The sequence below is a fragment of the Palaemon carinicauda genome, chromosome 31 (assembly GCF_036898095.1).
Source record: "Palaemon carinicauda isolate YSFRI2023 chromosome 31, ASM3689809v2, whole genome shotgun sequence".
Classification (NCBI taxonomy): Eukaryota; Metazoa; Arthropoda; class Malacostraca; order Decapoda; family Palaemonidae; genus Palaemon; species Palaemon carinicauda.
In genome coordinates this window covers 20,334,384-20,350,054 of record NC_090755.1, presented here as the reverse complement: position 1 = coordinate 20,350,054, position 15,671 = coordinate 20,334,384, and the positions used below count along the sequence as shown (strand labels likewise).

Below are 15,671 nucleotides of genomic sequence, written 5' to 3'. Positions count from 1 at the left end.
AAATTTGTAAAATGTTGCTATTGTACTTGCTATAGTAGTTTATCAGTTTTAACATTATTCTGGCTGTCATATAGTACAGTAGAACTGTAACCAATTATGTTTTTTTTTTTTTTCAGGACAAAAGAAACTTTAGCCTCGGGTAATTTCTTAAGTGTAATTAATGTGTTGATGCAACTTAGAAAAGTGTGCAACCACCCCAATCTATTTGAAGCTCGACCTACAATATCTCCTTTCATGATGGAGAGCATACAGTATGATGCACCATCCATCGTTTATGGCATCTGTGATTATGATCCTTTCAAGGTAATATTTCCCATTTTTTATATCAGTGTGGTCCCTCAGATCAGCCTATGAAAGTATTATTGATGTTGTGAAGCTGAGTTAGAAGTGATAAAACTAAATGGTTAATAGAAAAGTGCAATAATCATTAATCTAACCTGTAAGATTAATCTATTGCTATTTTATTTTATGTTCACAGCACATTGACCTCTTCAGTTTGAATTTGCTTCTCTCCGACTTGGAGCTGTGTTTGACTGCCTTTGCTGCCCATCGCATTAGGAAGTTTCAAGCCTCCCGCCGTCTTATCGAGGAGATTGATTCTGCATCTGATCCGCCCCCAAAGTAATTATAACCAGTTGGTGGGAGAAAGAAAGAAAAAACTACCCTCATTTTTATTGAGTAAAAAAGTTGAAAGGTGGATTTCTTGTGCTGAGTATGTGGGAATATTACCTGGGGGGGTAATACAGCTATCTCCATCTTTGGTATTCAAAGACAACTTAGGGTTCCTCCTGTGACTCCTGAAAAAATAATATAAATATTTCATACTTAACTGATTGTAATGGTTGTTAGTTATCATCCACTTATGAGGCACTGTTTGAGGAGATTCTACACTTTCTTGTAGACCTAGACTTGTTTTATTTTGTAACTGCTTTGTGATTTCTCCTCCTGTTATGAGTTGGCTTTTCATGTTTATGCCATGACATGAGGGCTTAGATGTGTTTGGTGTCTTCCATCTTGCCTGCATTACAGTCCCTAATGCTGTCTCATGCCTTATAAAGCACAAAAATTGCTAAATAATGTACAATCCTGTACAGCTTGGAGTCTTTCTTGCAAATTTTATCAATGTTAGAGATTGATGCTTCTGACTGAGGTATTGATGCCTTTGTAGCAGAAGTAGGTGGTCTGTGATTGGGGATAGGTGACGGGCAAAATGTACAGAGTATGAGTGCATCAGAATTGAAAGTGGTGACTGGTTTTCTTCTTGTGCAAGGATTTGAAAAGTGCTTCTCTATTGTCATCTTTTGGTGACCCAATTGTTAGCCATTTTTCATAAGATTTTAGTTTCAAGTGATTCGGTCTATTTTTCTTATGTTTTTCATTGTTGCTGGGATAAATCTTCTTACTCTCAAATCCTTTCTTTATAATCTGTAGAGAGTGCCCTTTCTCTCAAACTGAATATAGCATATTCAATAAACCATGTAGACATTAATCAAGGGTTCTTAAGTTCCTATTTTATTAACATATTTAAAGCATATTTTTAGGTAATTCTTCAATGGAGAAAAACAGGTAACATCAAGTGGTTGAAGAAGATTCTATATCAAATTTTTTTCTTTCCTTGCCAGTTCATTAGTTGCTATTGAAGTATGACTAATGTGGCACTCAGTCAAGAATTAATAGTAAAAGATGTATTTTTTTTCTACAATATACTTGAAAATTTCTTCAGAGATTGGTGGTGGTATCCAACCATTTTTGGAAACTGCTTATTGTGTGCCAGGCATGCCTTGTGTACCATTCCAGGTGCTTTGCATATGATTTTCTCTGAATATATCTACAGGAAGAAGAGTAGCACCAGCTGCACAACATTTGCAAAAACAGTTGTATTTTCCCAATTTGTTCCATAGACAACATGAATGGTTTTCTTACTGAACCTATGGTCTTATATTTTGATGCGTCATTAGGAAACCCCATCTCATCAAGAGTCCAGATATCTTTTGGTTTATTACTTATATGCAGATGTTCTTGTGCTCTCTGAAGAAAGTCATAATATCCATAAACCACAAAAGGGTCAGCAGTCGGGTTTTATTTTTTCAAGCTAACTGCATTGTTCCCCTTTTTTATTTTAGAGGAAAATTGTGTGTGTGGAGGAATGAAGCGGCCCATTCGTAACCAGGACGATCAACCACAAATGGTGTAGAAGTCTCATTGGCAACCCCATAATCATGGACAATTATCCATAAATTCTTTTATGGTTGGTCCAAAACCCAACTATATATATTTGATTTGCTCCTCCCAATAGAGTACAGAAACATAATTTAGTTGGAGATAAGACCAGTTGAATAGTTGCTTGCTTCAGTGTTTTCTTCTCTGTTGATTAATGTTGTTTCAGAGTATAGATGCTGACATAATGCTTTAAAGCAGTGGAGTTCACTGAGGCTCCATGCTGTATTTCCTCCAACCCTCTCCTTACAGTTTCTTCATTCCAGTGTTTGATTTTCTTTTTGTAGTCGTGAGCTCAGGCTGCACCATTTAACTGAGTGGAAGTTTCCTTAATTCTAAACCTCACAATTTGGAGTTTCCTTATTATTAGACTTTACATTATAGAGTTTCCTTGCTATTAGACCTTGCAATACAGCAACCTGCTAAGAAAAGTTCAAACTTATTTAAGCAGTGGTAGCTTATGCTTATGGGCACCAGCCACCCATTGAGATACTACCGCTAGATAGTTATGGGGTCCTTTGACTGGCCACACAGTATTACATTGGATTCATCTCTCTTGTTACTGTTCATATCCCTTTGCCTACATATACACCAAATAGCCTTGGACTAATCTTTACATATTCTCCTCTGTCCTTATACACCTGACAACACTGATATTACCAAACAATTGTTCTTCACCCAAGGGGTTACTGCACTATCATTGTTCAGTAGCCCCTCTCCTCCAGTTAAGGGTAGAAGAGAGACTTTAGCTATGGTAAGCAGCTCTTTTAGGAGGACACTCCAAAATCAAACCATTGTTCTCTAGTCTTGGGTAGTGCCATAGCCTATGTACCATGGTCTTCCACTGTCTTAGGTTAGAGTTCTCTTGCTTGAGAGTACACTCGGTCATGCTATTCTATCTAATTTCTCTTCCTCTTGTTTAGTTGAAGTTTGTATAGTTTATTTAGGAGATATTTATTTTAATGTTACTGTTTTTAAAATATTTTATTTTTCCTTGTTTCCTTTCCTCACTGGGCTATTTTCCCTGTAGGAGCCTCTTGGGCTTACAGCATCCTGCTTTTCCCACTAGGATTGTAGCTTAGCAAGTAGTAGTAATAATAATAATAATAGGCAACACTTCAGAGGAAACACTAAATCATGGCCATATACTTTTCACTGTTAGCTAAACTACGGGTAATTATTAGGTTATGATAAGCAGAGCCATGGGTAACAAAATCCATATCATGGGTTAACAAAAAAAAAAGGGGGGGGGGGGGCAAAAAAACTTTTTTCATACCCCAATTTCAAATTTGGTATGGTAAAAAAACAGCACTTATGACCTGTAAACATTAGACCAATAAGGCTATTCTTCTGGAGAATTATAAAACCCATGTTTAAAAACTCCCCAAAGCCATTGGGTGTGATAAAACTTGTGTGAAGGTCAATGATAAGTTTTTGAGACCCATTTTCCAATAACTTAACATAGTTAGTGTCCCATATTCATAAATAAAACAATTCATGGAATCTTTACCCTGGCCACATGTTTCAGAACTTTAAATGATCATATTTTTTTTTGAAGCAACGGGGATGACCATGTTTTATCTTACCTCCCTAACCCCTATGTTTTTTGTCCCCCAATATACTATATATTTAAATAATTTACTGGTTTTGTTAAGTAAAGGTGTTAAAGAGTAATTGAAGAGATTTTATTGTATTTGGCATGCTGTTGTAAACTAGATGGACAATTTCAGGTGCCCTGCAGGAAAGATAAAACTTCATGTTCGACCATCTAGTCAGTCAGTACCCAAACCACCAGGGGTTTCTCCCGTTACCACTCCAAGACCGCCTCCTGTTACTGGAGCTATTCGTCCTCAGTTGACCCCTACTCCATTAGCTGCAGCTCCAACTGCTCTTCAGGCTAGTGGAGGAGTTCGTTTCCATCTAGTTCAACAAGGTGGAACTATCAAAGGTTAGTAAAATTCTAGTGAAAGTTGTTTGGAAGACTTTATAGAATTTATTGAATATTTATAAGAATTATAGCCAGTATTTAAATATAGAGTAAAAATGCTTTTAAATTTGATAAGTAAAAAAGTAGACCTCATAAAAGAATCACTAAAAACTTATACTGTTTAGTTAATTATAGGAGGGTAAAATTGATATTCAGTGGTCATTATTCAAGTACAGATGAATAAGTCTAAATAGAAATTGAATTCTTTCAATGAAACTTTTCTGGATTTCATGTGCTGTGTATCTTAAGTAAGAGGTTCAGAGAGTTATAACATTGTGAATTCCAGTTGAATATTGAATGGATTAATTGTTATAAAAATTTATTGTTCTTTCACAAATGCAAACCATTATCCTTTATATAGGACAACGATAACAGCGAAGCTTGGTATACGATAGTTTAAAATTATAACAAGGTGTCAACAACTGACATTTATTTAACCACTGGTAGTGTGGAGGTCCGTTTATTAGCAGCTTTACTAATATTGTGCAATGTTTTTCTCTTTACAACATGCTTCCGTCTTCAGGTGTGACTTTTTTTACTTTGAGGATGCCTGTAGAGATGTGGAAATGCTCAGGAGTGCTGCCTAAGCCTTGCAACACTCCTAATTGCAATAGAGACGTCTTCATCAGTTGTGCCTGGCCTGCAGAGAAGATTACTGTAGCCAGGCCTTACCTTGCAAAGAGTGCTGGCAGTTGTCATCCTCCCAGTGGGATAAGTATGGCTGGAGGGGAAGTCCATAAGGGATTCTTTGCCTTCAGGGTCATCCTCGAAATCTAAGAATGCTCGACTTCTTTCTTCTACCCTCGCTACTCTGCCTTCTGATTCTTCTCCTTTGGTTTCCTCTGGTGACCAATCAAGCAAGAGTGGTGACACATTAACTCTTAGGGCAAGCCCTGGGGCCTATCATTTCTCTTAATGAAAGGGCAGGTGTTCATCTTCACTCAATTCAGAAATATGATGCATTACATTTGCTGTCTCTCTCCTTGGGTATCAGGGCCCCCTTCAGAGGAGAAGTTGCAGCAGGGTCTGTTTAGACACTAGCAGGAGGCACCTGCTTTGGAGGATGACAGCCCACTGGTTTCTCCAGTTGTCCACTAGACATTTTTGTAGTCTTCAAAGGGAGAATGGTCTCCCATGCATCTTTCCCAAGTAAAAACTTCACCCGCCCATAGGTTTAATAAGCGAATGCGGGACCTTCACCCTTTCATGGGATCTCTTTCCAAGTACTCAACCTCCTCAGAGTGTGCTTTGAGATGAGCCTCATCCAAAACCTCCTCACCCCAACGCGCTTCTTCCGGATGCACTTCACCTTCCAGTTCCTCTCCTAGACATACCTCATCTTCTACACGCATCAACCTCCAGAGGTACTTCTTCCAGACAAGTTTCTCTTGTGAGCTTTACACCTGGACAAACCCCAACCTCCATACACGCTTTTCTGGCGAGCTATACTCCTATACTCTAGCAAAATTTCTATGACTGTTGGACCAGTCTTTTTCCAAATATTGTGTGTCAAATTAAAATAACTGTGGACATATTCCTCTAAGGAAGGAACCTAATCGGCTTATCCCGAAAAGTAGATTAACTCTTTAAATTCCTGAAGTTAACCATTGTATTGTACCTTTTTAATAAAGAGGCAACCTCAAGCAGCAAAGTTAACGAACGATTTTTGTACTAACAGTGATAAAATAAGAATAAAAAAAAAAAATGTATCACGCTAATAGTGTGTGCCTTTTATTTTCAAAAACTTGATTTTTGGTAGAGAACTATAGTTTGGAATTAAACTACTACGAGAGCTTTATATATTAATCTTATTATTTATTTATTTTATACTATGTAATTTCTCTTAGCCAACTGACTCCTCTTGGTGCGTATGACCTCTTGACTTTTCCATGAGGGTTATCGTCTAAAGATTGAAAGACTGTGTGCGCGAGATGGCCAGGTGTTCCATTAGCCTGAGGGCTTAATTCTTGGTTTCTACGCTCGGAAGGACATTCCTACTCTCGAAAAAGTACTTTTAGCAATGAAAGAAGATTTCGGTTTTATTGGAAGTAGAGAATCTCTTTGAAAGGTGATTAGTAAAATCGGTTTTCGCTATGCGGACAATCTTTTCACGAAAAATAAGAGATGTAAAAAATAAAGAACGAAACCTAGGTAAACCAAAACTACAGTATTGATAAATGCTGGATAGATCTAAGCCCCCAAAAACAGGCCTTAAACAGGTCATTGGGAAAGGAGAACGTATTATTGTTTTGCATACAGTCTCTAACGATGGTTTTGTGCCAAATGCACAATTGATGTTCTTGCTAAAAACATTGGAACGGCATTTTGTTTAAAAACTTGTGGTTCCCTATGTAACTCATTCCTAATATTTCCGCATCGTCTGTTATAGTCATAGATAACGCCCCTACCACTCTGTGAAGATAGATAATCCGCCGACATCGTCATCTATAAAAGTTACCATCACAGAATGGCTTATCAGAAATGGGGAGAATCCAAAAGAACACTTGCTAAAAAGAGAACTATTATAAATAGTGAAAAAGTGCACTTGGTACACGAAAAATTTGTATAAGATTGCAGCAGAGTACGGCCATTAAGTGGTTTGTCTACTGCCGTATTACTGTCAATACAACCCTGTTGAATTTATATGGGGCTAAGAAAAAATAATTTCATTTTGAGGGACTTGAAGGGACAACTGCAGGATTCACTGGATAGAATGATAAAAGAAGATTGGAGCAAAGCTGTAAGACCTACCAAGACTTTGCAACATTAAGATGCAAAGAAGGATAACGCCATAGATCGATTCCTTGACCCATTTGTCATTGATCTCGAATCCTCTGATGACGATGACGATTTGCCATAGATCCAATGTTTTTTTACCAAGAATTTATTTATGTATTGTTGAAAAATAGATAAATAAACAACTATTTTTTTTTTTCCTTCAAAACATAAGTGTAATAAAACATGCTACGTATAATGCTAATATCTATATAGCAGTATGTACTTTATCCATTAATACAAAGACTGATATGAGATATATGTAAATAATGCATTTATAGGTCAGCTTCGATTGAAGCACATCTGTAAGTTGAAGAGCGCCTTCTACTTGTAAATGTGCTTCACCTGCGTACTCCACTTCTGGATGTGCCTCGTCCACACAGCAAAATTCTTCCAGACATTTATCACCTGAACGTGCTAGACGTGCATCTCACGACCATCATAGGCATTCTCCTTATGAACAGTCTCGGCATGTAACTCTGGAATGCACTAGATGTGTCATCCCTGGACGCCCTAGACGCATTTCTCTAGTTCGACGTAGTGATCCAAACCATGCAAAGCATGCTTCACTAGATAAGTGTACAAAATCCCATTCGGAACGCACTACTCGCGCATGTTCAAAACATTCGACTTCTGAACACACGAAACCCATCTTACTTGAATGGTCCCCAGAATGTTCCAGACACATCTCTCATGGACATTCTTCATTGGAACCCTCACCTTCTTAGGAAGGTACTTATCGCAGAACCTCGCCAATAAGACATAAGTCTTCAAAACTCTTCAAATGTCTACTCTGTTTCATCTCCAGCCCCTAAGCCCAGATCATTCAGACCTGCCCTAGAGTTTGACTACTGGTACGTGCACCAACACCTTTTTCCCATCAACTTGGACACCAGGAGACATAATAAGGGAGGACACACTTGGGATCTCTCTCCAAGAGATATCTCTTTGGTAGATAACTATCGCCTCTCCTATAGTTTACTTCTGATCACTCCCCATTGCCCAAGAGACGAAGTCTAGACAAAGTTACGGACAACCTGCTCAGTTCAAGGAAATCTCCAAGGGACATGAGGGTCTCTCAAGTCGCCTATCTCCTTAGCAGCAGCATCCCTGTGTTATCCTGTCCTACAGATCTGAGGATGTCAAAGCAGATCCATGTCTCAGTCAGCTAAGGAACCCAGCAAGGACACTTGTTCTGATTCTCCTGTGTCTCAGTTATCTGTTTAAGTGGTGGGGAGAGAGATTATTTTTGACGACAATCTCTCTAGGGGTCCAACCGGAGATGAACTAGTATGACTCGAAAGAATCTGAAGGGTTCTTGTACACCCATCTTGACCAAAACTTTCAGATACCAAGGAGGGCATGTCTGACTCACCCAAAATAGTTTTTATACAATTTTTACTGATTCCAATAGTGTTTTACTCTCATTAAAACAAATTATGCCAGGCCATCATCTAGTACAAGAGGTGCAGGACTGGTTAGTACTTCTGCAGTCTAGGAAGAGTATCAGTGTTCACTTCTGTTGGGTCCCTGCCCATGTTGGGGTGGATGGGAATGAACAAGTAGATAAGGCAGCAAAGGAAGCTTCAGGGCTAAGTAATCCATCCCCCTTGAGTATTCCTTACAAAGATCTTAGAAGTGAGATTCATCTTTACTGTAAAAATAAGTGGCAAGCTCGATGGTCTGAACGGACCACCAATACAAAATTGAAACAAATCCACCCATTGGTGGATAAATGGTCATCTTGTAATTCTACAAGTAGAAGGGATACCATTATTTTAACTAGGCTGCGTATTGGCCATACACATGCAACGCACAATTATTTAATGAAGAGTGGGGAAGGGAGACAGGCCCCTCTTTGTAATACCTGTCAAGTGACAATGGATGTTAAACATATTTTAGTCGATTGTCCTGTTTTTAATCTCCAGAGGAGGACACATTTACTCCAGGACAAACCGTTAAGAGATATACTGGGGGAAAACTGTAATACCCTGAACTTGAGAAAATTTATACAAAGTATTGGGTTATATTACGAGCTATAATTGATTTTATTAATTTATTTATTTATTTTACCCTTTTAATCCCTATTTATTTCACATCTAGATTTTATTGTATGAAAGTGTTACGATTTGTATTAAAGGTTAAAATGATACTAAATGTTGTGAGTGTACAGATATGATTGAATGATTTTAGTTATATAGCGCTGAATGGCCTTTGATGCCCCAGTGCTTGGCTTAATGCCTAAATCCCATATTCAATTCAATTCCAAGGTCAGGAACAAAGCTATTGAGCACCTGGTAGCTCTAGACCTCATCTGAAGCTTCCTTTGATAATCCTGGCCACTGAAGCTTTAGATAAGATAGATGTCCAAGTTTCTGGAGAGAAGTACTCCTGGAGGGCAAGGAGATTTTCACACTTAATTCCTGTGGCAGGCTGGTAAGTGTCTTAATGGAAAAACGAGCTGGACATAACTGACTTCTTTCAAACGACTTAACAAGCTTATGTACTAAGTGCTGAGGATAAAAACCGTGGTCACCAGTTGTAGCAGGCTGGTAAGGGTCTTGATGGAAAGACAAGCTGAACATAATTGACTTTATTAAAAAAACACACAAGCTTATATACAAATGGTTGAGGATAACAATGGCATAAAACTTTAACAATGTGAAATAGGCAATGGCAAGCTTAAAGAGGTTTTTTGTTTATCAATGTGGGAGAGAGGGAGAGAGAAAAAGAGCAATGGCATTACTATGTCTGAGCGTATATGAAATACATGTGCATTACATGCCTTTACAAGGCCGAAGTAGTATTACGGCATGCAGGAGGCTGCCCCTCTAGATCCTGCAGTTTCTACCTTGGCGCCAGGTATTTTAATAGAGCAGCTGGCAACTTTTTTTTACCTTCTCGGTGGCAGAGACGTCAGGTATGGAAGCCACGGCTATGGCCACTGTGCAAGCGGCTTCTTGGATTGGCCTGTGGTCAGGAACAGTTAGGTACTTACCCGATACCGAAGACTTGTCTGACACTGAAAAAATGCAAGCCCTGAAGGACATTGTTCTGACATGGGCAAGGGCAGATTAGTTCCTGAAGCACCAGGCAGCCAACCAATGGGCTAATTGGGTACTCAAGCATCGAGACGCCGTGACAAAGTTTCGTAAGCGGATCGGCTGCCAAGAAGGGTTAAACCTGCGTAACTCCTTCCTTTAGGCCTCTTCCCTTTTTCCATCAGTGGAAGTAGAAACAGCAATAGAAAATGGAGATAGGACAGTCAAGACTCTCTCTTACATTAAGCCGTGTCCTTTTGGCAACAAGTCTACACCAGAGATCAGACTAAAGCACCTTTACAGCCCTGTAAATCAGCTCAAAGGGGCAGTACCTGACCTTAGGCTTCTGTCCTCTAAAGGTTCCGAATCAGCCCTTTTTGGCCTAACCAAGGATGTAGTAGTGGCATGGAAAAGATCGAGGACAATGCCTCAGTTAACTGGGGTATTTTTTTCTATCACTCCACCATTGAGTGAGATGCCTGCAAGCATATTGGAGAAAGTGATGGAAAGATGGATGGTGGATGTCCTGCGATCCTGATACTTTCTTCCATTCATCAGCTTTCCACCACTGGCTATATTGTCATCTTGTTGCCAGGGATCACTGAAAGATCTAGACCTTCAGGCAGAAGAAAGTCCAAGCTATGCTGTAGAAGGGTGCTCTCCAAGAAGTCAGTGACAGCTCTCCAGTCGACTCTTGTAGAGAAGACTTCTGGAGTTTGGATACCAGTCATCAGCCTCTCGGCTCTGAATGAATTTGTGCAAGAAACTCCGTTCAAGGTGGAGACTACAGCCATGGTCAGGGAGGCAATCAGTCTTTTGGACTTCATTAGGTTGCGGTCGATCTGAAAGGTGCGTACTTCCAGGTGCTGATCTAGCCCTTCGGGCAGAAAGAAGTCCAAGTTATCCTGAAGAAGGGTACTCTCCAGAGGTTGATGACAGCTCCCCAGGGTCTTCAATTGACTATTTCTTTTAGTGAAGACTTCTGGAGTTTGAAGACCAGTCCTCAACCTCTCAGCTCTGAATGAGTTTGTGTGGTCAATCAGGCAATCAGTCTTTGGGTCCTCATAATTATGGTAGGTCTGAAAGATGCGACTGTAGAACTTCGCAGCAACAGACTTATAGGAGGGGAGGTGTCTCTGGTACTGTTGATAGTCTGTGGTATCTGCAAAAAGTTTCCTAATGCATAAAATCAGGCAAAGTTATACCAAATTCTATAGGCTGTAGGCCTACCATATATGCCAAACATATGGGCAGTTGAGGTTATCACACTTGTTTTTCCCCCTTTGAATGACATAATTAAGGAATTAAATGAAACCACTCACAAAAATGAAGTGTGTACTTGAGAAATGTTAAAGGAAACTCACAAAAACAAAGATCACTTCAATCATTGGCCATACCAACACAAACTGAATACAGCGCCAGTAAACATTACCAAGTAATTTGGGAACTACTGCTACTGCTTTACTTGTGTTTAAGTCTAAGAAAATTTGTAAAATAATGTATGCAAGACTACTTTATCTGCAAATGAATAAGTAAATAAATATGGATATTGTATATATCCATGCATGAAACAACCTTTAAATTGGTCAATATAGAAAATGAAAACAAATTTTAATTTGTCTAATTTCTGTAGACTTTTAAATCGTGAAACCATCTGTGTAGGCCTATAAATTGGGTTTTGGTTATGTAAAAATGTTATCACAATTTGATTTAACTTATTCAAAGTAAACAAAATAAAACATTCTAAGTCATATCTTCCCTACATACGATGCCCGAAAGGGAATTTGTATTAAGGTTATTTATATGTGTTCATATCCTTGATAGCAGTAGCTTGAATCTGCTGACAATGTGTACATGTTCTCAGCTGGGCTCTTAACATGCAATTTCCAAACCTAATCAAAGCATCATAATAAATATTGCACAAATGTCAATGCTGTATGTTATAGACTGCTATAGTTTACATACAGCTTATTAAAAATTATTAGATTCATTATATATCAATTGAATGTGTATATGGGTTTGGTTGCATGTGTTTTCCTTTGGACGTCATATGTAGGGGAAACGTAATATGGAAACTGCTTTATTTCGTTTTATTTGAATTTCTTAACCTACAGTAAATAAAATAACATTTGTAATAACATCATCTTTACATAGAACACTTAAGAATACTTGTTATATGTGAACATATCCTTGAGAGTGGTTGCTTGAAATCAGCTGCGTGTGTTTACATGTTTGGCGATGGGCTTGCATAGAAAAAAGTTCATTTAATATATATATAGAATTATTCCTTAAACAGGTTATTTATAATGAATATAAACCAATAATGAATAGGGTAATAATGATTTTATTACTTTATATAAATAATATAGAGTAAATAAATATAAAGATCTCAACTATTTACTTTTTATAGTGACCTTTGCCAACAGAATACTACTCTAATTTGAATTTAGTCCGGTATATCTGAAGTCTGTTGCTGCGAGTGTCTACTGTACTTCCAGATCTCAATCCAAGCCCGGTCAGCCACGTGATCAGTCCTTCGGACTTCATGGTTACAGTAGATTTGAAAGATGTGTACTTTCACTCTGGTTTCAGCATGGACAGACACCAAGGGCATTCCTCTCCTTTACTTGAACGACTAGCTGATTCTCGCCAACTTAGAGGAAACCCTTCTGAGCCATTGAGACAGGCTTCTTTCGTTTTGTCACAATCTAGAGATCGTGGTGAATCAAAAGAAGTCTGCTAGTGCTGATGTGAAGACTAACTTATCTAGGAAAGGACAAAAGATTTATTCATCTGAGAACAGGATAGTCCATCTACTAAAGGTAGCTCTCTCCTTCCTTCGACAAATCCATCTGCCGACAAATAAGTGGCAGAAACTACGAGGGCACCTGACATCCTTAGTGTGCCTAGTACACAGTGGTTGTCTTCACCTTAGGGAGTTGAAACTGTATTGGACCTAACATCTAGACCATCCCTCTCACATGTACGGTAACCACGAGGGAAGACTTGCCACCTTGTTATAATCTATAAATTCCTTATTCCCAGCTTTGCTGTTATTGTTCTCCTATGTAAAGGACTTGGGTTTGTATAGTAAGGAAAAATTCAAATTACTTAAAAAATTTGTGATATTTCTTTAATGATGAGTAATTCTTGCAGCAATACAAGTTCCAGCAAGTGGTTCAAATATCGGTAGCTTGGTCATACAACAAACCCCTCAGGGACCTCGCCTAATGGTACCACAGCGTGCTAATATAGGCTCTCCAGCTGGTACTGCCACAGTAGGAACAGCTTCTCCTTCTGGAGGATTGCAGCTCTTGCAGACTGCTTCAGGCCAGTTATTATTAACGACTGCTCCTGTGCAAAAGCCAGCAACTCCAACACTTTCTCAAGGTTAGTAATAACATTGTATTAGTTAAATATTTGTTATGATTCCTATATAAGGGTTGTTTTTATAAGTAGTGTACTGTTAAACTGTAAATATCACGTAGGTATTTGTCAGCCGTTGTATTTCTCTTTAGGTTAAAATAATTAGAAAATTTATAGTAGATGGTGGTATATGACCTAGTCTTTTTTATATGTACTTAATATAAGAATTTAAATCGTAAGATAAGTTCTTTTTAAACCAAATACAGGTATACCTCACATTACGTTGGTAATTGGTTCCAGGAGAGGTGACGAGTTGAAAAATGACTTTTCGAATTTACTTGTCATTAGGCTAAACCTCAAATAACCATTCCCAATTCTGTGTTTTATCTGTAGATTCAATTTGAATAATATATGGTTAATAAGAATCTGTTTAAGGTTACAAACAAACATTTTAGTTTTTAATTTATTACCGAGAAAATTAATCTAATTTTATAAATAACTGTTCATCCATACTTGTAAATGTAGATGTTTACAATTTAACATGTTTACAGAACATCACGGTCTCTTATTTGTGTAGGGGGTTTGCTCTAAGATAGTATGAAATCAAAAAATTTTCCTAGGTTAAATAGATCAAGTTATTAAAGTTAATTTGCGGTAGTATAAAACAAACTTAGTTGTTACATTTACCAATATATACATTCAATATCTTTGTTTACACCACGTACATAGATGGCTGTGGAATATGGATCATCAGCGTCAACAGCCAATTCATCTGTTGTTTGATACGCAATTTGATAAGAAACTGGTCGAGAGTTTGTTGAACTGTGCTCTTCTCTTCTTCAAGGATTACGTGATAGGGAACAAATTATATCAACAATACTCTGTTAACTATATTGAGCATAATCGTGATCCCACCGTGACCTTGAAAACAACTGACAACAAAACCAAAATAATACAATCAGGAATTGCTGTTGAAATACATCTTGAATTGATAATAGAAAAATACAAAAGTTATTAAACGAAGTTCGGATAAGATCGAAAACCAGGATTATTTAGAAATCTTTCAGTACATATACGTTTTTATGCTGTTGGCTAAAGCTACAGATCAGCTGGCATAATCGAATGACATTTTAATCCCAGCTTACGATTGAACATAGGTCTAAGTTAAGGGGACCCTCCGCTATGCCGTGAATTTTTTTTTCCTAATTCAAAATACACAATTTCTATATATGTTTTAGACATATATAATACCTTCATCATATAAAAATTTCAAGTCATTTGATCAAAAACTTTTTGATATACAGTATAAGCAAAAATCAGGATTTAAAAAAAAAATGAGGTACATTTTTCTCCTAATATAACACCAATTGTATTGAAAATCATACCATCAAAACTTTTTATAAATCAAATAATCATGTGTTACATATTTTATTTTCCTCTTTCTTTTTTTTTAATGATTTTTTATTAAGTTTCTCTGTCTAGGCGTAAAACATTCATGAAAAAAGAGAAAAAGGAAAATAAAAATTCTGGTACACAAAATTGTGGATTTTTATTCCTCTTTTCAATGATATCTTTCTCTCTAAAATCGAACAATAAATAAGTGAAAAAAATGTACCTAACTGTGAAAAAGTATTTGTTCCGGCGTAGATACAAACCCTCCGCTATTTATAGGGTATACTCGCTGAAAGACGAGCCCTGATAATTTTAGTGAGGGATAACTATCCCATACGCTAGTTAGCGGGTGGGGTTGGGGTAGACTGGCTACCCCTCTCACTCACACCTCTCGGCTGAGTAACATCTTTACTTTATGGCTCGGTAGAGGATGGACATGCTGCCCTTCTCTCCCGCAAAGACTTGTCTTGATTTATTTTCTGTTTTATTATTTTTTTTCTTGTGTTTTCATTTATCTTACATATATATATATATATATATATACATATATATATATATATATATATATATATATATATATATATATATATGAGTGTATGTATGTATAAATGGAAATACTGTATAGGTTTATGTTGTTAGATACTTGTAACTTTAATTACTGTTGACAACGTATCCGACTGCCTCCACCGTAAGGGAGTTGTCATTGCCGCCCTTCCCTGCGCTGATGGTCGGCAGGTTCTCAACACTGCCGTGTGTTTGTTTCATTACTGAATTAAAGTGTATAACAGTTCAGCTCCCTTTCGAAGTATTATCTTACAAGGACGGTGACTTATTCCTCGAATAGTGTATTTTGGGCAGTGGAGCATGAATTGTAATTGATCACAACTTCCTTT

The 15,671-nt window shown here is 37.6% G+C and overlaps 1 protein-coding gene across 6 annotated transcripts in view; it reads left to right on the top strand.

Annotated features, from left to right (window-relative positions):
- Positions 1–15,671, top strand: part of LOC137624333 (helicase domino-like) — a 211,839-nt gene that overhangs the window by 54,404 nt on the left and 141,764 nt on the right. For all 6 annotated transcript variants that reach the window (XM_068355013.1, XM_068355011.1, XM_068355015.1 and 3 more), the window contains 4 exons: positions 117–303; positions 479–621; positions 3,948–4,165; positions 13,177–13,410. In XM_068355013.1, coding sequence (XP_068211114.1) covers positions 117–303; positions 479–621; positions 3,948–4,165; positions 13,177–13,410 — 782 coding nt within the window. The remainder of the gene's footprint in view (positions 1–116; positions 304–478; positions 622–3,947; positions 4,166–13,176; positions 13,411–15,671) is intronic.